We start from the raw sequence: 25,762 nt of genomic DNA, 5'->3' as shown, positions 1-25,762 counted from the left end.
CTGATGAGATATACAGAAAGAGCTACAGGTGTGTGCAGTGTGGACAAGTTTATTAGGGCTATCTGACAGAGGGTCACATGAAAAGGCTTCCGTTAGATGTCAGCTGACAGCTAACTAACATGGCGACGTCTCTGACACAGTAGAAGCTGTGTTTTATATCTTCACACTATGGGACCACATCTGAGAACCTGAGACTGGAGTTTCCAGGGTTATTTTGAGAGCCCTCATTGTCATTACTTTGGAGTTGGTTTGTTTTTATTGTTTTCTTAAGGAACAGAAATGCTTGCTACATCCAAACCATGGCTTGTCTCAGGCAGCTGTTCACACAAGCATCAGTTAACAAAAACTGTATACAACTGGGATCCAGATGCAAACTTCACAATAGAGATTAGGGAGGATCGATTCCCAAACACATTTTACTTTAACATGCAGAATAGATTTCTGAGTTACACGAGCACACTTCTTCCAGCAGGTGTCATAGTAGACAGGAGAATGGGTATGAATTCTCCAAGAATAAACAGAGTATTCATGAGTGCACTTTCTGTCTCTGTGATTTCTGGGATTTCAGAGCCCAAGACCAGGAACTTATATACCTGAGTGGTGGAACTGCGATGGAAGAAAAGGAGACAAGGGGACTGGAGATGTTCAAAGATATAATTCTGCTGTCAACACATACCGCTAAGGCTTAATGGCTGAGATGAGTTGATGGCTTGCATCTATGCACACTCATACACAAACACAGACAAGTAATTCTTATGTCTCAATTATAGGTCATAATTGAGGACGGAAACTATGTCTATTCAGTTTTTCATTAGCAACTTGCATGGGTTTGCCTAAGTTGCAGAGAACAAGAAGACCATTTTCTGTTTATAGTTTTATATTTATTTTCTATTTGAAAAAGAAGTGAGCACACATCTGTAAATCCTTCTATAGTCCTTGGATCCTGCACAGGGTAATACATGACTGTTTGCCATCAATGAATTGGGTAAAATTCTGAATTAGTTTTGAATCAGACTGAATGCACGTTTTTTAAGGGAAGAGGGTTAAAAACTATGAGCAAGAGAAACTGCACAGCCCTAACTGGCAGTTATTCGTGAGTCCTGTTTGCAAACTGGAGGCCGTGAATTCTGGGAACATTTCTAAGAACGCAGAATAGTGATTTGTTATTGGAGCAAAAGATACATCTCCCATCTTTACCTACTGTACCATAAAAGGAAAAGACCTCAGTGTCTGAATTTAGTGTAGGGGTGGGTTTATTATATGGAGTACAAATAGTGAGAGTTGACTACTGCTCAACTCATACCAAGGCTTCCAGTGATAGGTAGACTCACTGTGTACCATACTGTTCTGGTACCCAACAGAAGAAGCCCTCGAACAACACAAACCCAAGATGAGTAGTTTGGAGTGAGGTAAAAGCAACAACAACAACAACAACAACAACAACACTCACCTATGAATTAAAATATATTTCAACTGTTCTGGGTTGTGACTTTCTATGACAAATTCCTTTTAAAATGAAATATTTTAGATTAGTTCAGTCCATCCCTTGACAGTCACAGAGCCTTGGAAGCAACAATTTCAGTAGAACAAAAGGAGGAAGACGCCCGTATTTCCTCACTGGGTAGGATAAACGTGATAGAGGAGGAGAGACTTCTCTCAAGTCTTCTGGGTCTCATCTAACTCAGCGCTGGTCCTACATCTGTTCTCATCTGACACTGTAGTGAAGCTGAACCCCTCGGCTGACACAGCTAGCCTCCTGCTGAACCCCTCCGCTGACACGGCTAGCCACCTGATGTTGTTTTTCATGCACAGAGTTCAAGATAAAAATTGCACGAGAGAGCTTTTTGTAATCTCAAAATAAAACTCATGTTAATTACATTTACAGTTTTGCGGTGGTGGGCCACTTTCAGGATACACCTTCCCTCCACCCCTGCCCCCAGACTCTAAGCTCTCCAATTTCTATTTAAAAAGTGAGCTTTCTTTGGGAGAGCCACATAGTTTTCTCTGCTCTTTTTACATGCCACTTCTGAACTCCAGGGTTTAAAAAGGATAATTTGGGTATGGAGGTTTTTTTACTCCAAGGCTTTAGAAAATTTGTTAAGTTACCACCTTTGAAGAACAGCAGAAGTGATCAATCAATTTTCTAAAGTCTTACCAGTTTCACTCAATGTTAAGTATCTATAAGTAGCAAAAGCTGGAATAACGATTTTAACAGCTGCGCGGGGTACTTTTATGAGAATTGAATTTAATAAAATTGGGAGTTATAATGTATGCATCTGCCCTTCTATCCCTCATTACCTAGCCCCTCCAAAGTACTCATCTCGGAAGGCTTGGCGACCTCTGCCGCCCAAAACAACCCATTACAGCGGCCTGGCAGGCATTGAAGGAGATGACAGTACCCATTCCTTTAGAGTTCCGAGATTCTCTGGTTTTCATTCCACATTCAGAGCTTGAAATTGCTAATTTATCGGTGGTTCCACATAAATAAAACTCAATCAAATCCACGTTCTCTTTCTCAAAGACGATGCTTTAAAAAAGGATCAGAAGGTGCATTTACACGTCCTAAGAAGCAACCTTGGACTTCGGTTCCTGCAGCCCAGCCTTTCCCAGCATCCCTCTTGAACTCTCCAGGTTTGCCCGCCCGCTCGCCCCACTTAGAATAAAGACCCCGCCCTACAGTTACACCCACTGCTAGCCCGCTTCTGCCGACTGGGGGCGGAGACTGCCTGGATTGGCTAGGACCCCTGTGTCATGTGGCTCCGCCCCTCGGCCTATCTCACCTCACGCGGTCTAGGCGTGGAGAGAAGAAGCCGTGTTGCGATTGGCGGGCCTAGCGCGGGGCTAGATGACGCAAGAGAGGTGGGGCCTAGCCAAGCCTTGATTGGTCGGGGTGCGCGTGGCCACAGATCGTGGTTCAGGTTGAGAACTACTGAGAACCCGGGTGCAGATCAACTCTGCTGCAAGGAGTCCAAGATGCAGAAAGTGGTTTTGATCACCGGGGCGAGCAGGTGAGGTCTCCTCTGGAACCCCGGAGGCTATGTTCCCGGGTGCGTGGAAGCGGAGGTCGGTGATTCACTTCGGTGGGGTCCGCCGATCCCCACCGTCCCCATCCCGCCCTTCTCTGGCCTTCTAAGAGGTGTGGTCATGCCTGCCTCACTGGGTGCTCGGTGACTGGCGCTTTGAATTAAACATGACAGTGGAAAGGAAAACTAGACCGCCAGTGACTGATCAGGCTGGCAGTGATGCTGTGCCTGTACTCTCAAGGGACCAGTCTCTGAGAGTAGTTAATTGTAGGCGTCCACAATTCACTTTAACCCTCAACACGCAGTGTCTTACACTCGCGTGTTTAAATGTCAGCACAATGGGGAAATTTCATTCCTGCAGCATATTTCACATACTCTCCCCAGGAACGTACAGAAGGACCAGTTTTTAGCGCCTAATCCCAATGCAGTCGCCAGTTCAGTTTTTCCAGGCTTGCCCGTTTGACCCTTGACCTACTTTAATGCCTTATCATTTATTCACGAAAAATGTGTGGAGGATGGAACCAACCAACCCCCTCCCCCCAAACTGGTTATATTGATGTTTTTGAGGAATTAATACAGGATTTTTAAATGCCACTTAAGCGTGTTTCAGTGACCTAATCACATCTATATTAAGTAAACCAGTTGAGGGGCCTGTCTTGGGCTTTTTGTTAGTGTTCACTCTCCTTTAGGTTAACTGGTTTTTGGTGCTTCTTAACGTGGAACATGCCTGTAGAAGTCAGGCCCGATATTGTGAGATTTTTGTGGTGTGTGCAGCTTATACTAAAGGTCTGATATTTGAAGTAAGGATTAATAGGCCCATCTATGTTTGATATTTTGCCGTCAGGGCCACCAGATTATGTGGGTTCCAGACTCACTTTGGGGTTCCCTTTGCTGGCAGTCTACCTGAGAGCTTATTGTTACACTGGCTGGCACTGCTGCCAGCAATGGGCCCCAACTGCTGGCCTCTTTCATATTATTCCTTCTGACCCAGTGTAGCTAAAGCCTCTGAGCTCCGTTCTTCTCTGCTTCTCCGTCTTCGGCTCCATCCGATTGCTATTCCTACTTTCTGTCTACTTGCATTGAGGGCTTTTTCTTACTGTTGGTTCTTCTGCTGTGATTTGGTAGTTGACAAGGATTTAAGCTCCTGCAGTGCCACTATGCATTCTGTAAACAAAACAACAAAAAGCCAAAACCAAAACCTCACTGGTTCACTTACTGGGATTTACAGTCCTCCAACAACAGTTAGCAACAATACCGGAAGGTGGTGAGAACCCTTGCCTTTGAGGGAACTAGGCACCACAAGAAAATGGGGATACAATGAACAAGTAATAAGACACTCTTTACATTATTTGCTGGGGATATATTAAATCATACCCTAACAAGGACCCCAAACCTCACTCACTGTGTCGTTGAACTATATTAGAGGGGAACACTGGATGTTGCTTATCAACATGGCTTATCAAGGGGATTCCTTCAGATAATGTTTAGATATTTTCTATCTGGACTTCTCATTGACACAGTCCAGTTTCTGAACCAGAGAGAACTGCCTTTGTTAAACACCATTTCAATGAACTTCCGCTTGTGCCTGAATTGTCCTTTCAGTGGCATTGGGCTAGCCCTATGTGGTCGGCTGCTGGCGGAAGACGATGACCTTCACCTGTGTTTGGCGTGTAGGAACCTGAACAAGGCAAGAGCCGTTCGAGATACCCTGCTGGCCTCTCACCCCTCCGCCAAAGTCAGCATCGTGCAGATGGATGTCAGCAGCCTGCAGTCGGTGGTCCGGGGTGCAGAGGAAGTCAAGCAAAGGTGATAGATCACTGTCTGTCAGAAAATTAATCAAATGAGAAAGGGCAGGAAAATATGGAAAGGTAATGGGCATAGTGTAAAACAAGTTTGCTTTTCTATGCGGAAGCATAGCATAGCACTTAATCAAACTGGACGGGACAGGGAAATATGGAAAGGTGATGGGTATAGTATATTTAAAATGATTGTGCTGAGGGAGTCTGTACGTAATGACGTTGGAGCCCTCAGAACTTGGAAGTACCCTTTCCAGTTGGCAAATGCACTGTTGTGTCTGACGCTAGATCGGTATTCTGCTGTATTCTCCGTCCCCTTAGAACACGTACAAAATAGTGACACTATTTTATCCAGAGAGAAACTACAGCCATCCTTTCACTTTTGAATGTGTTAACTGTGCTGCTTGATCGAAGCCAGAGCTCGCTTTCCACACTTTACTAAGTAAGCATTGCTTCTTCATGCCTAGCAAAAGAAGCGGCTGTTACCAAAGTTTGTAACGTAGATAACGGATAATTGATGTGCGGTCCCACTAGCTTCACTCGCATGACAAATGGTGGCCAAAGCAGCGACAGTTTCATTAAAGTAGCCATTTTAATAATTTGAACCATGTGGTTGTTGTATGATCAAGAAACAGTGATCCATAATCCGTATTGTCAGACAAGTATGTATTTCAAGGTCTGGTTTTATTAGCTGTGGCTCTGTCCTGGGTTACATAGAAGACACGAGGAGCCTAGGATTCTGGGAGACACTCTGAGCATGTTGCCTGAATGTCAAGGGAGCAGGTACCACCTGCCTTGATCCCACTTCCGAAGGAGTGTACATTCATTAAGGCTTATGAAGTTTCGAAAGTGGAAAAAGCTCACTCAAGGTTGCCTTTCTTGGCTCCTCCATGGCATGTATTCTGGAGCAAGCCCACCAAGAGTACCTGACGCCCCTAGAACATTTACAGTTTTAGGGTATGAGTGTGACCTTTAATCAGTTTATGATACATAGTTCCCAGCCTTGAGCTCTGAGTGGTTTCCAGTTGGGTCTGTTGTTTTGGTAGATACCTGGCCATCCAGATTACAGCACTGATAGGTCAGGTTAGACCTGCGGGACATTATGTGACTTTAACTTGCTGACTTTGGAGGATGTGAACTGGTAAAAAAGATCAGGAGGAAGATGGGTTTAATTGAGGGTACTCCAGGGCTTGATTGGTGGGCTGCAGTTGGATTTCCATCTAGAGATTTAGCTTCAAAGCCCATTGAAACCACCCTGAGCAAAGGATACTCTAGTATCCACTGTGGCTAGAGACACTGCTGAGAAAGAGCCATTGTAACGCAGATGCTACATTGTGGCCATCTTCATTGGTTCAGAAAGGGTTCTTCTGTCCTTGGGTCTTCTATCTTCTAGAGGTGGAGTGCAGTGTTACCTCATCCTTTCTAACCATGCCATTTTTGGTATTTTACGTGCAGGTTTCAAAGATTAGACTACTTATTTCTGAACGCTGGAATCATGCCTAATCCCCAGCTAAACCTCAAGGCATTTTTCTGTGGCATCTTTTCAAGGTAATTTTCACAGTCTAGATCCGTGGTTCTAAACCTGTGGGTGGAGACTCCTTGTGGGGAGGGGTGCAGGACCCTTTCGGAAGGGGTCATGTATCAGATATCCTGCCTACAAGATACTTACATCACGATTCATAACAGTAGCAAAGTTACAGTTATGATGTAGCTATGAAGTAATGTTGTGGTTGGGGGAACTGTATTGAAGCATGAGGAACTGTATTGAAGGGTCACAGCATTGTGAAGGTTGACCACCACTGTTGTAGGTGAACTGAGTGCAAGGAAGGTGTTCATTTTGTTGCCATGGTTTTGCCTTTGGTATGTATGTTGAGCTGAGGAATGCTGAGAAGGATGAAGATAAACAGAAAGGAGTTGGCACTACAGTGGGCAAGTCAGGTACTCAACTTTGTGGGGAGCACTGCCTGTGGCCATGGTTTCCATAAGAGTCTGAGTTTCTAGAACATTCCATATCATCAGATGGTTTATGTTGATATGGCTGAATGTGCTGGTCTCGGAACCTTTCTAGATCAGGTGGCTTCTTAGCCTGTAGCATCTGGGAGGCTGCATTGCAAGATGTGTGTCATGAACTCTGACTAGTGAGTTGAGGGAATACAGGGAACTGATGTGTGCCTGAGAAATTCTCAATACACACGAGTATAGTGGCTTTCAAAGCTATCTAACCACAAACCAGACTCAGAAATATGCATGTTTGCAATCCAGTGCCTTAATTCATAGAGCTTTTTGAGGCAGGCAGCATGTTCATTTTCTCTTTACTTTTCTTCCATGAAAACAAAACACCCGTCCACCCCACTATTAATATTAAACTGATCTCACAGCAAGACACTCTGTTAATGTGCTTGATGCTCTTAGAATTCCTAGTGAAAAAGACAATCTGGTTAACTTTTTTCCAGTAGTTAAACACACTTAATATGGATGAAGACTTTTTTTCTAATCAGCATAACTATTATTGCCTAAGAATAGTTTACCTCTAATCTGACTGGGTAGTGGGGGCAGGAAAGCATGTTAAGTACATCTGTGAATTTTGGGGAAAGAAGTATTTAATATCCCATTTAATACAAATGTCCAAGAAATTGGTATTTTCTCATTATAGAATCAAAGTGTATGTGTGTGTGTGTGTGTGTGTGTGTGTGTGTGTGTGTGTAACACCTTTGTATTTTCAATTCAAGGAGCTTTAAAAAGTCACACTACTGTCTTTTGTTGTTTCAGAAATGTGATTCATATGTTCTCCACAGCGGAAGGACTTTTGACCCAGGATGACAAGGTCACTGCTGACGGGTTCCAGGAAGTGTTTGAAACCAATCTCTTGGGCCACTTTATCCTGGTAAAAAGTCTGGGGTCATATATTTTTCACTGTGATCCTGAGGGAGTACATGGAGATATTACTGTTCTGTGAAGCTTGTTAGTTTATGGTTAGCATTAAATCTTTGAGTATTTACATCTGATCACTGACCTCTGAAAATGCTGCCTACATAGAGAATGGAGGAGGTAGATTATCAGACATACAGTCTCATTTTAAAACAACGTGCATAACAGCAGAAAAGGCACATTAGTTCTGTCCTAAGTAGGTCTACAAATTGGGCTTGGTATCACATAGCCTGGGATAGTAAGGGTGTTGAAATTAAACACTGATACATAGTTGACTTTTCATTATCATGCTTCCTTCTCAAGCTTCCATATTTGGATGTACATTTCTAGGTATATATAAAAGAGTCATCATGAGATGTGTGGCTTATCTAGTGTGTTCTGTGGTGTTGCCTCTGGCTCACTCTCATGGGGTGGCTTTAATATTGAGAGAAAGTGGCCAGCCATGATGGCATTATAGCTCATTGGTGCTGAGAGAAATTTGATGCTCAGTTTGCTTGCATAAAACCTGTATCTGTTATTTCTAATCTTTTTTCTTTGATCCCAAGTCCCTTAGTTAGACCTTGATAAGGTCTAGCATGTGTTTATCAGAAATTAGAATGTGGAATGCTAGTGTGGACCAATCATTAAAAGAAGAGAGTGAGATAAATATCTGGTGCCTGTGTGATGGCCTCAGGTATTTTCTTTAAAAAAAAAAAAGAAAAGAAAAGTGTAATATGGATTAAAATGAAACAGAGAACTGATTGCCATTGATGAATTTGAGTACCAGGATGTTAGGAATGAGTTGAAGATTCTTATTTTACTCTCTGAATTTTAACACTTTTTGGCTTTTAGTGCCATGGAGTATCACAATCTTAATGACAGTGGTCTACTAAAATACAGGGTTAGAATAGAATTCTTGTCTGATCTTTTCTTAAAAAACTTTATGGAGAGATCCATCATCTAATGTGTCATTGATCTCCTTAGAATCTTTACCCATTTCTTTGCAATCTTTTTGAATTATTAAATAGGATAGTTATTGAGAAGTGGTGGCTCACACCTATCTCCCAACACTTAGTCTGAGATAGGATTGCTGCAAGCTTGAGTCCATCCAGGGCTACAGTGTGAGGAGCCCCTTTCTCAAACAAACAAACAAACAAACAAACAAACAAATGATATTAAAATAAAATAAAGTCGTAATGATAGAGAATTAACTCATTAATAATATTCATAATCTTATGTTTTGATGAATCTACTGTTTAAAAAGTTAAGTTGTTAGGAAAGCCGATGAGAGGTGTGGACATGGGACAGATGTCACAGGTGTCCTAGCATGTCTTCGTCTAGGCGGACAGCGTCATCAGGGGTTTCAGAATCCACATCCTAGATAAAAGGAGGCCAAAGCTATGAGAGCAATGCCTTCTCCGTAATTATGTTGAGAAATCTGACCAAATTTCATAAGACACAAACTTGAATTCATGGTTCATATATAAATGATGAAATGGGTCCCTTTCTAGTCTGGCTAGCACATAAAAAGAGTGACCAGACACTAACAGCTCTTATAAAGAGTGGGGATCCTTTCTGTGAGTTGCAGGTCCCTTGAAGTGGTACTGGTTAGGAGTAGGTCGCTCACTCTGTCTCATGTGTGGGGTTTTCTTGTTTGGGTTATCTTATTTATCCACTGCAGAGTGGGCCATATCTGGAAGCTTTAGTGGTAGAGTTTTCTTTAATTAGCTAATGTTTTTCAGTAGTTGTATATTTACAGAACTTTTGCAATAAGATATGCAGAGAGTTCTTGTACATCTTATACTTGGTTTCTTCTTTATTAGCATTTTATGTCAGTACTGTGCATTTGTAAAAATAAAAGACACAGTACTGATAAGTTATTAAGTAAAGTGTGTACTAAAGTTGCCGGTTTTATTAAGTGTCATTATCAGCTCTGGGGTTCTATCCAGGGCATCAGATTACATTCAGTAGTCAAGGCTCCTTGGGTCCTTTGTTGTGGAAATTTTACAGACCTACTTTGGTCTTGATGACTCTGACAGTTCAGGCTTGCTGTCCTGGCATTTCACAGATGTCTCAAAGTTAATTTCTCTGATGTTTGTCCCATAGTGAGATTGTAGAATGTTTTCAGAAAGACTGTAGATACAAAGTTCCTGTCTCATCACCTCATATCAAAATTGCATATTTCAAGGCAAGGCTTGTTTGTCATGCACTTATAATCCCAGCACTTGGGGGATGGAGGCAGGAAGACTGAGTTCAGAGCTAGTATGTGCTACACAGTGAGCTCCAAGCCCACTGAGATGCATACTGAGGGCCTGGCTCAGAGGATGACAACTGCAGAGTCTGAGACCTTTCCATGTTGACCTTGGTCACCTGGCTTGAGGTGGCTTGTCAGGCTTTCCCACTGTGACGTCATGCTTCGGTCTCCATAGTGTTCAAAAGACTCTTGCTCTGTGTAACCCACACCAAGGGGGCTGAACTTCGCCTTTGAAAAGATGGATTATCTACAGAAATTTGTCAGAATTTTTCCATCAGGAAAATTTCTCTTTTCTATTTTTAAAATTCATTTCATATTCATGTGGAATCATGGTTATATATTTTATATATTAAAGCCTTTTATTTAAGAATGCGTCTTCTCTCTTCAGTCTCTGTAATATATACTGCTTACTGTATATGGCATAGGATGTCAATTAGATGCACTTACACGGCTATCCATACCGGTTTTCCTTGATTTTCTTTTTTCATTTTTAAGATGGAAACCGAGATAAACTATTAACTAGAAATGAGGATCTGGGTTCTTGTTTCTACTTAGATGTTAGTAGCTCTAGGCCTTCTCAGCCAATAAACCATGGAGACAGATGTGTGCGTACTAACTCTTGGGTGTATACGTATTTATATATGCAAGTAGTTGATCTCACATGAGAAAACACTATTGTCTGTAACCCTTACCCTGTGCTGCCTCCTGTAACCCTTCTAGCTTCTTGCTCTTGCAACAGTAAAAACCCTGGTCCTTGCTACCATATCCCCAAGCATTTACTTGTTGAATTCCAATATACATAGGCAGAAGTTTTAAATTGTTAGTGCATACCCCTAGTAGACCATGATACCTTTCGTTCTGTCTCTTCTTCATTCAGATTCGGGAAATGGAACCGCTTCTCTGCCACAGGGACAACCCCACTCAGCTCATCTGGACGTCCTCTCGCAATGCAAAGAAGTCAAACTTCAGTCTTGAGGACATCCAGCACACCAAAGGCCAGGAACCCTACAGCTCTTCCAAATACGCTACTGACCTCCTGAATGTGGCTTTGAACAGGAATTTCAACCAGAAGGCAAGGCCTGTCTCAGATGCAGAAATTAACAGTCAAGAGTTGTTGTTTCTTAGGGGAGAGATAAGTAGCACCCATCCTTTTAGGAAAATGGTGTTTATTTCCTGTTCTGCATTCTTCACGAACTCTGTTTCCCTTCTATAGAAAGACTCCAGTACAGGCACTAAGGACTTCTAATGCTGTGCTCTTCAGTCTGTGTATGTCATTTAATGTCCCCCCCCACCCCCTGCAGCCAGGTGGCTCTCACTATTCCAGTTCTCAGATGAGAACACTCACATTTTGAAAAATTGAGTCAGAAACTCAAAGGTCCCATGAGTCTTAGACTGCAGACTGAGCCTGATCCCAGCCTCCGTCATGCTGATGACTAAAAGGCAGTCAGTAGTTACATACCTTGTGGAAGGTGGTGATGAGGCTCTTGTTTCTGTGAGCTTACAGATCGAGAGGGTGTTTATATCAGTGAGAAGATGCCCCTTGTCAGTCATGCTGGCTCCTGCTGACCTCAGTCACCTGGAGTCACTGCCCCTTTGAGTGAACCGATTGCCCAGGGCCAGAATCTTAACTGGAATTCTTGGCTTTCCCATTGGCATTTTCTGGCTGTCATTACAGCTTAGAGTCAGAATGTTGGTCCATCCATGAGTTTCCTGCTGACATCTTGAGATCTTTAGAATTTGTCACAGCTGCTTCTAAGTCCTCTCAGCATTCCTTTCAGAGGGCAGGGTCAAGCTGAGTTAGTTCCATGCTTCATAAAAAGCTCTGGGATTTTTATTTTTGTTTTTTTTTTTTTACATTTTAGTTGTCAAGTGAAATGTAGGATTTGTTTTCAGCTCATGATTCTTCTTTCCCAGTGTTCCAGGAAAGAAAACCTTAGAATTACATTGGGGGAATTCCATTTTGAAGCCTTCGCGATGAATTTTTCCAAAGTGTTGGTTTACTTTTTTAACAAAGTATTATTATTTTACTATTTTTGGTGCTGGAGATCAAGGCCTGGGCTTTGTACTGCTGCAGTACCACTTGAGCTGGAGCCTCAGTTCTTGTTAACGTTTGCATCCTGATCTCTGTAAGTGATTTTAGACTTAAGTGGTCCTACTAAGCAGCAAGGACAACTGAGAATCCAAACTTGCCATTCCCTGGATTTCTGGCTCATATATGTGTGCCTTTTATTACCAAGCATCCCTGAACTAAGTCAATTTGCATCAAATTAAAATTGTACTGTGACTCTCCTCTGTGCCCCCAGGGTCTGTATTCCAGTGTGATGTGCCCAGGTGTCGTATTGACCAATCTGACGTACGGAATTCTGCCTCCCTTTATCTGGACGTTGCTTCTACCGCTGATATGGCTAGTAAGTGGCAAACATTTTTTTTTTTAAATATGGAGTCACGAAATTGAAGAATTCAACTTGTGACAGGCAGCCATTTGACTTAAGGTTTTTGATGTGCTATAATCATAAATGCAAATTTTCTTTCTTAAGTTGAAATCTGTTGTTGTTGTCGTTGCTGCTCTAAACGGCCAGATAATACTGTTGTTTTCTTTCCATCAGATTCGATTTTTTGCACATGGGTTCACTCTGACACCGTACAATGGAGCAGAGGCAATGGTATGTTACTAGGATTTCATTGCCTGTATAGTGGCATTGTGATAGAACGGTAAGCTCACTCATGGCAGTGAACAGTGTCAGGGGAAAAGACTGTAAGATAGCAGTTCTCAACCTGTGGGTTTCGACTCCTTTGGCAAAACAAAACAAAACAAAACAAAAAAACAAAACAAAAAAACCCGACCCTTTCACAGTGGGTCACCTAGACCACTAGAGAATACAGATTTACATTGCAATTCATAATTACAGCAAAATTACGCTTATATAACAAAGAAATAATTTTATGGTTGGAGGTCACCACAACAGGAGGGACTCAAAGGGTCTCAGCGCTAAGAAGATTGAGAACCATGGCTGTAATGGAACACACTCCATGGATAAGCAATTTCCATTTGAGACTACAGTAGTTACACACACCATGTTAGAAGCTTGGCATTTAGCACCTGCTGGGACGCTGGCCGCTATGACTATAGAGAACACACCTCTGTAGAAGCAAGGTACACCAGGAGCTTCAGGAGAAGGGGCAGGACACTCCAGAGTCAGTCAAAGCAAGTGATGGCCAGTGAATGCCTTCCGACAGGATAGGGACAAGAGTAGGGGCAACCAGACCTGTTGTCTGATGTAAAGGATTTTCTTCCCGGAGCCAGACAGCTGGCTCACCTGTTCTTGTAGATGACACAGTTTGATTCTCAGCCCTGCATGGCAGCTCACAGCTGTCCATAACTCCAGTTTCAGGAGATCGAACACTCCTGGCGTCCACAGGTACCTGGAATGCATGTGGTACAGTGACCTACATGCGAGCAAAGCACTTGCATGCATAAAATAAATCAAAAGAAAAAACTCTAAAGATTCTTCTTCCTCTCTTGGTGTTAGAGGATCAAGCTGCCTTATTAGGAAACCAGGATTTCCTTGACAGTTGGGCTGCATGTGTTTCCTCAGCTGTGGCAGGCATTACTTGGGAGCTGTACCTCTGTTTTCTTCTGTCCACTAGTAATGCCTTCGCATATTTCTCAACTCAGCCCCAAAGCTCTGCTGATGGATCAGAATTCTCATACAAGAAGAGAGCTGCCATCGGATTGGAATCCTGTTGTCTTAGTTTTGAAGGGTGTGCTCAATACAGTGAGACAGGACTTTTATCCTAGAAACTTGAGAGCTAGTACTGTGGTGTCCAGGCCTGGCTATTTTTTAAATCCTGATCAAACTGAGTTTAGGGGAAGCATGAAGGGAATGAAATAGTTTCTGTGAGGACACAGATTGATTGTGGACAGGTGCTGTTAGACTGTTGGTACAGTTGCCACGATGTAAGAATCATTACTGTGGTGCTTTAGAGATTCCTCGTTCTGCACATCTGATGTGTGAAAGGCTTGTCTAGGTGTCAGGTGTATATTGATAATCAATGGTATGGGGTGTATTTAGAAGATGAAAATCCTGTTACTAAATAGCCTAGAGGTCTGTTTGGGAAAGTAACAAATCCATAAAATAAGTAAGGAAACAAGACATCTTGTCATTAGGTAGGGAATGAACAGTGGGGAGCTAGGACCCGTTGGGGCTGGAGTAGTTAGAGCTGACTTCGATGAGAGGGAACTAAATCTAGACTCTGAGGAACCAGGTGATTTGGATAGGGTGAGCACCACGATCCTAGTGTCCCAGTTTAAAAACTTCCTCAGGAAGGGCTAGAGAAACGGCTCAGGGGTTAACAGTGCTTGCCGCCCTTGTTGAGAATTAGGCTCAGTTCCCAGCACCCACATGGCAGCTCACAGCTATCTGTAGCTCTGCCTCCAAGGGCTCTAATGCCTTTTTAAGGCGTATACATTCATGCAGGCAAATCACCCATAGAACAAAAGTAAAAGTTAAAACAAACCCATTGGGACCTTGCTGTAATTTTCTAAGTGTACATGCATAAAAGGCCCAAACTGCAGACATCTGACCCACCTACTTCTGGAGAGGCCGATAGGATGATGAAGGATGGTAGCTCACTACACGAGCACCCAGGATCTCTTTCAATTCCTGTGTAAGTTTTGTCTCCTCAGGGGAGCATGTGCTTGAGCGAAGGCATAGGCCAACCATGAGGATGCCGGAATTATGTTAACTCTTCACACCTAAGCTCTCCAGTTCCCGGCTTGGAACCCTTGAGCACTGTTCAGAGCATCTAGGCCTTTATCATATGTAAAATAAGAATGAGAGCTGTGAGTGGGGGCAGGGCGTGGCGGGGGACTCAGTAGTAATGATTGATGACTCAGAAAAAATGACTTTAATCACAATGAATACAACGTGACAGCTCAATGAAGCAGAATAGAAAGTTTAGAAGAATCTGAGATTTAGTTCATGATAATGACCAGAAATAGAGGGAAAAGATGGGCTTTTCAAGCAAGGTTGTTGCCAAAAGGGCAGATATAATCTTTATGTCCTGCTTTTCACTGAAATAATGTTATAGATAATTGAAGAGGTCTATATGTCAAAATTAAAATATAAAAGTATTAGAAGAAAATACAGAGGAATTATATGAAGTTTTGGAATGTGAAGGCTTGCTTGTCAGAATGTGGACTCTCCAAGACTTAGAGTGAAAATTAAAGTTAGCACGATCCCAAAGTCCACTATAAATAAGGCACAAAGTAGAATATAAACATCTGTCTTACACAAAAGGTAAATATGTTCTTAGTAAATCAAGAACTCCAGCAAATGGGAAAACAGCATTTGTTGGAATCACAGGCAAAAGACATAGTCACAAAGATTCTGAATGGGTTCAGCCATGTGTAAAGACACTTGGCCTCACTGATGCTAATAGGAGTGTAAACTAAATTTCTATTTCAGAGCTCAGCTCAGATTAGCAGAGACTTGGACGTTTGGTGCAGGGCTGTGATGGCTCGTGATACGGAATTGAGACCGAGCCTGCCTTACACAGCCTCTGTGGGGGACTTGATGGCTGGTAGAGTCACGTGTTAAAGTCACGTGTTAAAGGCACATAACCTTCACTGCCAAGTTCTGTTTTTGGCATCACTTTTATAGATGGAGTTAGGCTCTTGTGAAATGTTGTACTCACTATCCCTGATGGTTTAGTTTGTAATCACAAAGACTGCAGTCTACTGCATACATTTTTTTTTTCATTAAAAGCTAAACATACCAGTTACAGCTCATGGCCTGTACTTTCAAAACCAAACGAAACAGCTCAGTATACACAGGTTTGAAAAACTGAAGATATGATAGATATTAAAGTGAAAACTTCCATGTGTCATGCATACTTCCATTTAAGAGAGAAGGAAGGTTATGTGTTACTAAATGAAGAACAATTTCTTTGCCTGACCACATGATAGAACAGTAGGTTACTCCCAGAGATGGGAGATAAGTGGCTACAAAACTGCAAAGGGAGGAAGACTTCCTTTTTATATCATGTACATACATCTTTTGGTCACATACATCTTCTCACTGGTAAAATCTTATCCTAGTGAGCTGTGCTTTACTGTGGTGTGTTAGAATGACATTAACTAAGCCGATGAGTGAGACATGGATTTTGCTTAGATTTGCTCTCTGTGGAGCAGACTGACTCAGAGTATCTCTTCAAAATATGGTAGCAGTTTCCAAAGGCATTAGATTAGCTAGTGCTTTTTGAGAGGAATCTTTCGACGTTATTGGGGAGCTCTGTAGAGTACTGATGGCAAATCTCATTTGCTTAGGGCAGGAGCGACACCACTGATGTCACTGACATGTTCTTCCTTTCCAGGTGTGGCTTTTCCACCAAAAACCAGAATCTCTCAATCCTCTGACCAAATACCTGAGTGCCACCACAGGATTCGGGACTAATTATGTCAATAGCCAAAAGGTAAATCTGTTGACGTCATCACATGAGAGATGTGGCCAGGCTGATGTGCTAGCCTCTGATGCTCACAAACCCAGTTGTGTGGCTTCTGTGCCCAAGTCTTCAACTCTGGCATTATCATGGTCCATGTCATTGCTTTCTGCTTTCTCCTGACTCAGAGCTCTCGGGCATCTTCTTTCTGCTAAGCCTCTCTCACCTGTGTTCTTGTTAATGTCTGTCACCCGTCAGAACTCAGCTTCTTCCCAGCCTTCTCTGTCTCTTTAGACTAGGCCCTGTGGCCTGTGGTGGGATTTCTTATACCCATTCTGTGAAACACTCGCCCTCCGGTGTCCCTATCAGCATATAAGCTTTGCAGGGAGGGTACATACCTGTTTCCTTCATATACTGTCTCACGTGGAGACTTTTAATAAATTATCATGAGTCATTTGGAATACAGAATACTTCTATGTGAAGTTAACTTCTCTCTGAATGTGCGTTCTGTTTGAGATAATTGTCAGCTTTGTCAGACAGCTATTCTGAAGAGGCAGGGAACAGAATAGAGAAAATTAAATCGGTATTGAGTCTTTTGGTGTCTCATCTAAAACGAAATCAAATAGAATTGCACAGAGGTGGGGTAGAGAGCTAAGAACATGTACTTGGGACTATAAGAACATGCTGTAGCTTTGTCATGAGCAAGGTTTATTGTAGCATCCTGTTTTTCTCTGCCCAGCTTATTGAGGATGCATTGATATCAAATGGAACTAGATTGGGGCGAGCATTTGGCAGCAGGGTGAGTCCAGTGACTGCCAGCCATGTGGATCGCTTCCTATGCCACCTGCTGCTAAAAACCAGCCTTTCCTAGTTTTTGAAATCTGTTGTACTGGTTACTCGTGACTTACGGCTCCTCAGGCAGGTAGAGTTGTGTGGTGTTTCATGGCTGTCTGCACCATGGCTGGCTCACCACAGTGTATTAACCCAGGAATGGCTTTGAGAAATTGAAGCAGTTAAACAGAAATGACATGGTTGATCTGGGCCTTTACAAATTGTCCTTTACTGCATGAATGGTTTTTAAGACAGGGTCTCACCAAGACATTGTGGCTGGCCTGGAACTCTGTCTTAGTGAGGAAGGTTTCTGTTGCCGTGGTAAAACACCACGAGAGAAGCAGCTTTGGGTGGAAAGGGCTTATTTCATCTTACACTTCACATCACAGAAGTCAGTGAGGGAAGTTAGGGCTGGAGCTCAAGGTGGGGACTGGGAGTCGGGAACTGAAGGAGAGGCTGTGATGGAGTGCTGTGTATCAGCTCCCTCATGGTGGCTGGGTCACTTACTTCCATCTAGATAGCACCAGGACCGTCATCCCAGGAATGGTGCTGCCCACCGTGAGCTGAGTCCTCCCCCATCACTCACCAACCAAGAAAATGAGCCACAGGCTTGCATTCTCCTCAGTTCATGTTACCTCTTCCAAAATGACAGTTGTGTCAAGATGACATGAAATTAGCCAGCACAGACTGCTTATATTCCAGATTTGCCTACAGAGGCAGATCACAGAGATCTGCCTGCCTCTGCCTCCTGAGTACTGGGATTGAAGATACCGCACTACCATGCATATCTATTTTTTTAAACTCAAGTTTGTATTAACTTATAATTCTTAATATACAAAATGATACATTTTAGAAAACTCTGATGCAACTTAATAAGCTCATTTTGGAACTTTTAGTGTTTATTTAAACTTAATGTTATAACCTTACAGGGAACAATTTACTTATCAAGGGAAGAAAATGTTTAATTCCACAAACCCAAGTATTTCATTAATGTTCAATGAGTGACATTGAAGAGAATGATTTTCCTTTGATTCATTTGGGGAAATCAACCTTGCCCTCTGTTAAAGGGTCAGAGGAGCTAGTGGCTGCTGATAGATCTAGGGGTTAGGTCATTGTCTTCAGTTGTGTATCCATTGCTGAGCCCATCATGCGGCAGTGGACGGCCACACCCATGCATGTGTGGAACACCCTTGTTAAACTCAGTGTGCCACAACACAAACCAAAATGATAAGAAAGTGGGGTGGGCGGGAGGAGTAGGTGGGGGATAAGAGAGGTAGAGGGGGGTGAGGATGAATATAACCAGATTTGTCATGGAACACATGTAAATAAAGGTGAGCTTGAACAGGCCAGATCTGTAATGTTTGCAATTTCAATCCAAATAACAAAAAGGGTCAAATGAGGATAAATGTTATTTCCAAAATGCTGAAAGGTTTCCTTAGTCCCTAGCCTTCAAGAAGAGCCAGTTTTTGAGGTGTAGGCTCTTGGTTGACTAGGAAGCAAAGAGATCCTGTTTGTGGGAGCGGAAAGGTGGTTCTTGTGTTCAGTTAAAGTAAGATTTTCTGCAAGAAGAACGAGAACACAAAATAATAGTGATGTAAGACAGAATCTCCAATTTTTTGCACATAGAAGCACGTTGGAAGCGGGTGAGCATCAACAGGAACTCAGATGTCGTTCCCCCAACTCCCCGTTTCTCTCAGCAGTTGGTTGGGTAAAATGAGCCAGAATAGGAAATAACACTCGCATTGTGTATCTCTTTGTGTAGAGCAAGCAGCGGGAGGTTTGACGGGTGCCAGTTTGCATGAGCGTTTATGTCCTCGGGTTCTCGGATGTTTCCCTGCAGCCTCAGCATGGCGCCTTCCTAGCATCCAGTTTTCTCAGATGCGTGGACGCCTCCCTTTGCTTGCGTGCAGCGTTTTATTTTTCTTTTGCAGTCATCTCTATTTGTGTTTCCTTTCCAGATGGACGTAGATGAAGACACTGCTGAAAAGTTCTACGAGAGTTTACTGGAGCTGGAAAAGCACGTCAGGATCACCATTCAGAAATCAGATCACCCGAGCTGATGGCGACGTCTAGCAAGCATCCCGGGCGTACTTTCTGTACGGTCTGGTGCACGTGACTTTCCATCGTGCTGGGTGATACATGTTTGTAGCAAACCATGAGTCAAGATGACCTCTCCTCCTAAATGACCTCCAAGACTGTGTGTGCACATGTGTGCAAAGTGTGCACACACATTTGAGAAAGTAGTGGCACAGTAGAGGGACCAACTAAATACCCTCCAGAATAGTGTCCTGTTGGAACTGCTAGAGGCTTTCTGCAGAACATCCTTGGAGCCCAGTAGTTTACACTCTCATAATGGGGACACTGTACAGCCTGAACCTTCTTTTAGTCCCAGCAAGGAGAGGCAGTGCCACTGGGTAGGATTTTTACCTCTTTTTCTTTTCTCCGTGATCCTCTTTTTTCCTCTCTTTACGTGCTCCTTCATATGCTGCTTTGGATAAGCTTATTCATTGTCCGACCACGTGACTCCCACGTAACTGCCCACACAGTCATTTTTAAGAGGAAAGCGTGAATGTTTTTGGGCCATGAGCATTATTTCTGGTCTTTAATAACATCTGCAGATTATTCATCATGAACAGCTCGTTGTCCTGATCATATTCACTGGAATTAAACTTACAGCAAAAAAAAAAAAAATTATTTAGTCATGTTTCAATAAAATTAAAAAACAAAAGTAGAAAAACCGCTAGGATGCCATGAGGTACCCAGCGGAAACAGAAGAGGAGAGTTCATTTTTATGTGTCAGATGATGAGTTTTTCAAACCTTTACTCCATCAATCTTAACGAGCCTCACCTGAGCATCCTTTGTTATGAATCAAAATGCTAGAGATGGCTAGACAGTTTTATCATAAAGGCATCCCATCATCCTATCACTCAGGATATAATCAAGTCAGTAAAATTCTGAACAAAAGTGAGAGAAAAGTGATACATAAATATAATCTCCTGACAGCTTGTGGTATGAAAACTTTCTGGTTAGAGTTTCTAATTTTCTTGACCAAGATTTTTTTTTTTTTAAAGATACGGGTGAGAATGAGTCCACACCCACGGCCCCTCCTCTGTCTCTGGGAAACAAGGGGCGGTTCTTTATTCTTCATCCTGAGTGAACTCCCATTTGGAAAAGACTCCTTGGGGAACTCATGTTTTTCATCTGCAAAGCAAAGCCATCCTCTCTGTTCTGTTCCTCACAGGGTTGTTTGAGGATCCGTGCTCTGAGTGAGCCATGAGAATTCCTCATTTTGGTAGAGAATGATGAGGTTCCTTAGAGGTCAGTAAGCCAGCATGCAGAGGCCCAGACACTGCAGGCCACCACCCTTCTGATGGATGGCCCATTCTGGTCCATGTGTTTCCCAGGAGAGAGCACAGAGCTCTGTAGGATGGTGTGGGGAAGGTTAGGAGCCCTGCAGCAGGGTAGTTAGTCATAATCTTAACTTGCCTTGAGAATGAATTGAGAGAAAGCTTGGGTTTTGCTTATTTGTGAGTTTGTAGAAAACATGTCCTTTTCTGGGGTTGTCAACTTATAAACATCAAGTTATTCATAGAATTTTTAAATTATGTTTTTGCTGGCTACATCAGGAATTCCCTCCATTTTATTCCTGATACTGATGTCTTCCCATTGTCAGTAATGGAGGAGTTTTCCCCGTTTTGCTGGCGTTTGCAGAGAACCATGTTTCTGCCTCACTGGGTTTTTTCTCTCCCTAGTTACTTATATAATATTCATGCAGATTTTTTAGCTCTGCTTGTTTTAATTGTCTTCTTTTTGTTTTCTTTGGTTTAAGGTAAACCTTTTCTAGTTCCTTGAGTTAAAACTTAGGTTCCTTATTTGGAAATTTTTTTTTGATTGCTACTGTAAGCATTTAATTATAAGCATTTAATTATGTAGATGCCATTCTCAGCCAGCCCACATTTGCTGAAATATTGTCCTGCATTATTTTCTTTCTTTCAATCATAGACTGTTTTATTAATTTCTGTTGAGATTTTCTTTTATGAATTATTAAGTGGTATTTAATGTTCACATCTTTAGAGATTTAAAAGATTGATATTTGGCTGGGGAGATGGTTGAGAGCACTGGCTGCTTCTTCAGAGGACCTAGGTTCAATTCCTAGCACCATATGGTGGCTCGCAAGATCTCTAACTCCAGTCCTAGGGGATCTGATGCCATCTTCTGGCCTCTGTGGGTACCACATGTGCATATGATGCACAGGCATCTGTGCAGACAAAACACCCATACACATAAGAATAAATAATTCTTTTAAAAGTTGATACTGGTTTCTAGGTGTAGTCTGTTGGGATATCCTAGTTTTATGTTAATATAATCAGGATATATTCTTATTTCTGTATTACATTTTTTGACTTTTATTTATGGTCCAGGATCTGTTCTGCTTGAATGAGTATTCTGTGGCTTTCTCGTCACACCATGCCAGCTTGTATTTTCTCCTTGGAACACTCTGGGTTGTTCTCTTTGTATTTTTGTGGAGTTCACAGTTACTCTTCAGGCAGGTGTTGTACAGGAGACCCCACCGCTCTGTTGAAAACAGTATTTGTCAGCTGCACACTGTCTTCATTTCGGATGCAGTTTTATTCTTCCGTTTCTTTCCTGTGCTCAGTTTTTCTTGTTCTGTGACCATTTCTGGTTTTGGTTTTGAAATTTTGATTCATTTTATTCTTAATTTATTTTTATGTATTTACTTTGCATGCTTGGGCATATTGAATCCAGGGCCTTGGGGCTCATCTTCCCCCTGTAGTTGATTCCCTCGGCAGGAACGCTGTGTGTTGTACTTGTCAACTAAAGCTTTCGTTTGGTTGGTTTGGTTTTTCCAATTTTGTTTTCTTCAGTCTTCAATAAGGTGTTTGATAGCTACTGAATCTATAATTTCTCCATGTCCCTCAGGTTTTATCATCCTTATCTACCTTGTAAAAACAAAATGAAATACTTATTTGAGGGCTAAAGGGATGGTTCAGCACTTAAGAGCTCCATCTGCTCTTACAGAGGACCTAGTTCACTTCCCAGCACCCACATCTTGGCTCACAATCATCTGTAACTCTAGTTCCAGGGCCCCCAGTGTTCTCTTCTGGCCAGTGGGCACCAGGCCCACGAGTGGTGCACAGACCTATGTTCACACCCATATACACAAGTAAAAATTAATCTTAAAAAAGCCTATACTAAAACCCATTAATTGGAGGGGGCGAGTAAAGTAAAGTTGTGATAAAGCTAAAATCTGTGTATATCACCAGATACTTGCCTCCTCGCCCTGAATGCTTCCTGGTAAGCATTAGAAGAAGGGCTGCTGAGCCCCCACCCCCAACCCTGTCGTTCCTTTTCCTGCTCTGCTCCAAGCTAACCCAGAGTGCATACCTCCCTCTCTCCTGTAGGATCCTAGCCACATTTGAAGCTGCCCTCTCAGAAACATATACCAGCATTGAATAACTTTTATTTTCCTTGTATTGATAGAGGGTGCTTTAAAAAAAATTACCTATTTTTGGTGTCAAGCTGTGTGTTTATGTCTCTTACATTTTGTGTTTGATTTTCCATCTTTGGTAATAAGAGATATATGTTATCTATATAATAAAGAATGAAGCTCTTGCCTAAAACTCATTTATTTATCTAACATTCGTACTCATTTCTCTTGTTTATTGTCCTTTAATATTCCAAAGGATCAGCGCCAAGACGTTTTATTGTTGTTTCTTGTTACGTTTCTAGTGTTTGATCAATGGATGTCATTTCCTAGGCTCTTGATGAATATATGAACAGTTGATTGAACAAGTATTTATTTGAATAAATTATCATGCTATCTTGGTCTTAGACTCAGTTGATTTTTATTATGCCACATTTTTAAAAAGCTACACTGTATCTTAATTTGGCATAATTCTCAGAATACCAAGCTTGAGTTTACTGAGACTGTCATTATTTTCTGATCTTAGAGTATTATGTTATACTAGCAAATATACTTCCTTCTCACAACATTATTGCCTATATTTGTAAGTTAACTCTTGAAGAATAAATTGACAGCATCTATCACAAGTTAAAAGTACATGTGCCCTTAGCAATTCAGCGTTTCTAAATTTACCCTAAAGATAGAACTTGAATACATACACAGTGTCAGGGTTACTGTCACCTGTTAGAAACTCTTGGTGCTAAATATGCTTTGAAAATTAAAATTGCTTGTTCTTTGGAAAGTTAAGTTGGTGCACACAATACAGTATGTTTTGTAACAGCTCTAGAGGGAGTTGGGGTAGCAGCCTATAATCAAAGCCAGTTGTATGTCAGCGAAAAAGATACATGAATTCACATTAAAGCAGGATAAAAACTATAAATAACCTCTCACCAGCTCACGTAGGGTTTAGCTGCCAAGGAGTATGCTAAACATTTTAAAAAGATGTTCGGTTTTCTAAGCTGTTTGGACTTGGAAATTGCAGGTAAGGGATTTTAGACCAACATAACAGTGTTCACTGTAGCATCTTCCAGCAACAGCAGGAGAATACAAAGAATGTAAGCATGTTTAACTAGTCTTTAGGGTATGGGACAAAGGATGATGGCATTTCCATAAACTACACTAAAGGTAGTAGTATTAGAAAATAACTATTTAAAAAGAGAGGAGGTAGTTCTGTATGGATTGTGGGTTAAATGAATACAACCAGATGCTTTAGAAGGCAGGGAGGTCTTCATGTGCTCACAGACCAGCACCAGGGCAGTGGGTCTCAACCTTCCAAACCTTTCCACTCTTTACTACACAGCCTTATTGGAATGACCCCAACTATAAATTTATTTTTGTTGTTGCTTCAAAGCTGTAATTTTGATACCGTTAGGAACTGTCATGTAAATACCTGGTATGCAGATGTCTTAAGGGGACCCATATGAAAGGGTCATTCAGCCCCAAAGAGGTCATGACCCACAGGTTGAGAACCACTGCACTAGAGGACCCTGGAATGTTGAGCACACAGGGTGGTTTCTTCACAGGGAGGGGTGCGTAACTTCCCAGTGGACCTGCTGAGTGGCCTGGTGACACTCACACTGCCTGTGTGGTGGAGACTACACTGGTTTATCCTCTGGACCCTTATTTTTTTTTCTCCTCACTTCATCTATGGAACTTGTCTTTATGGAAGGTGTCACACGTACTTTATAAAGAGTTTTGATGAAGTCACGTCTGATCTTTATTTAGCTTATTTTGTTTCTCGGGGAGATTTACATGGGGTTGGGTTAATTATGACCAGGAAATATATGCCTAAAACGAACGACCCAGGGTCAGAAAAACAACAACAGGAACCATGGGAGACTGTTTGCATAGCTACCTGCTCAGTGTAAAGGCAGAAAAAGCAAAGGAGATGAAATTGGAAATTGAGTAACTGATGACCGCCTCCAGATTTTTATATTCAGAGTGAAGAGGGGGACCAAACGGAGATAATTTAAAATCTAGCCTACCGAAATAGATGGATAGAGAGACAGATTGACAACTCCAAAAACATATCCACATATGATACCAGACCTGTGTAAGAGGTTAAATGGTGGTGGGCTTATGGAACATGTCAGGATAATGTGTGGCACGTTCCTGTGGTCCCTTTCAGCCAGCAGAGGTCAAGGTCACCCTTACTCTGTGGCTTCTGGGTCAGGTAGTCTTCAGGTGCTTGCAGGGCTAGACCCTGACTACTTACTACCTCGAGGTACCTCAGAGGGATGGCTGAGCTGTGGTTAAGGGCTTGGGGTCAGTTGTCTATGGATTCTTACTTGAGAAACTGCTGCTTGTGTTTGAGGCTGAGTAGTTGGTTTTCGTGTGCACCATGCTCACTGGGGTGACTAAGGGAAGAGTGGAGGATCCACGAAGCTGAACTCCTTCCCCACCACATCCACCTTGGGACAACTCAAAATTCTATCCGGTGTATCTCCAGACTTAAGTCCTAGTAATGCTGCCCGGGGATGCCCTCTACAGCATCCAAGCTGTCCCCTTACTGCAATGACACCATTGCTGCTCCCTTGGGAATTTGTGTGAGTTGATCCAACCCTAGTTCTCTAAGGGTCTGTTCTGTAAAGAGCTTATAGGATGAGCGGGCTACACACTTCATGCAATACTAACCTTACACCTCAAGTCTATAAAAGCTGCAAACCATGGATCTTTATAGCAGTTATTTAAATGCAAACTTCAGGCTCTGCTTGTTACAATTACAAAAAACCCATGTGGGGATGACTTAGCAGTAACCAGAGAGTAGGTCTAATTAGAGAGAAGAGAGTAGGTCATAAAGGAGTTGTAAAGGGAGGGAAGAAGGAAAACCTTGGGTTTTCAGCATAGCTGGCATTTGGGGCTTCCTGTCTACTTCCTAGAGAGGCAGTTTAACATACACAAAACACACAGAAGCAATAATATATGGTGAGTAAGGTTCTTTGCTCTATTTGGAGGAAGATTCTTCTAAGCCCATTTTCTGTCAGAAAGTAGCAAACGAGGTATTCCATCTGGTACATTTATAGT

The 25,762-nt window shown here is 42.2% G+C and overlaps 1 protein-coding gene across 1 annotated transcript; it reads left to right on the top strand.

Annotated features, from left to right (window-relative positions):
* The first annotated feature begins 2,921 nt into the window (after window positions 1-2,921).
* On the top strand, window positions 2,922-23,101 carry Hsd17b7 (hydroxysteroid 17-beta dehydrogenase 7). The gene is made up of 9 exons (XM_028758972.1): window positions 2,922-3,008; window positions 4,626-4,829; window positions 6,275-6,367; window positions 7,589-7,703; window positions 10,858-11,052; window positions 12,284-12,388; window positions 12,587-12,643; window positions 16,356-16,454; window positions 19,211-23,101. The coding sequence occupies exons 1-9, from the start codon at window positions 2,974-2,976 to the stop codon at window positions 19,310-19,312; spliced, it is 1,005 nt and encodes a 334-aa protein (XP_028614805.1). The 5' UTR covers window positions 2,922-2,973; the 3' UTR covers window positions 19,313-23,101.
* Window positions 23,102-25,762: the final 2,661 nt, after the last annotated feature.

The sequence above is a fragment of the Grammomys surdaster genome, unplaced genomic scaffold (assembly GCF_004785775.1).
Source record: "Grammomys surdaster isolate TR1022 unplaced genomic scaffold, NIH_TR_1.0 130, whole genome shotgun sequence".
Lineage (NCBI taxonomy): Eukaryota > Metazoa > Chordata > Mammalia > Rodentia > Muridae > Grammomys > Grammomys surdaster.
This window is presented reverse-complemented; position numbering and strand designations above follow the sequence as displayed.

Excerpts from the sequence above, each read along its gene's own strand:
- Hsd17b7 (XM_028758972.1), top strand. The coding sequence starts at position 2,974 with ATGCAGAAAGTGGTTTTGATCACCGGGGCGAGCAG. Across the intron at positions 4,830-6,274 it reads GCAGAGGAAGTCAAGCAAAG|GTTTCAAAGATTAGACTACT; the intron begins GTGATAGATCAC and ends TTTTACGTGCAG. Across the intron at positions 11,053-12,283 it reads ACAGGAATTTCAACCAGAAG|GGTCTGTATTCCAGTGTGAT; the intron begins GCAAGGCCTGTC and ends CTGTGCCCCCAG.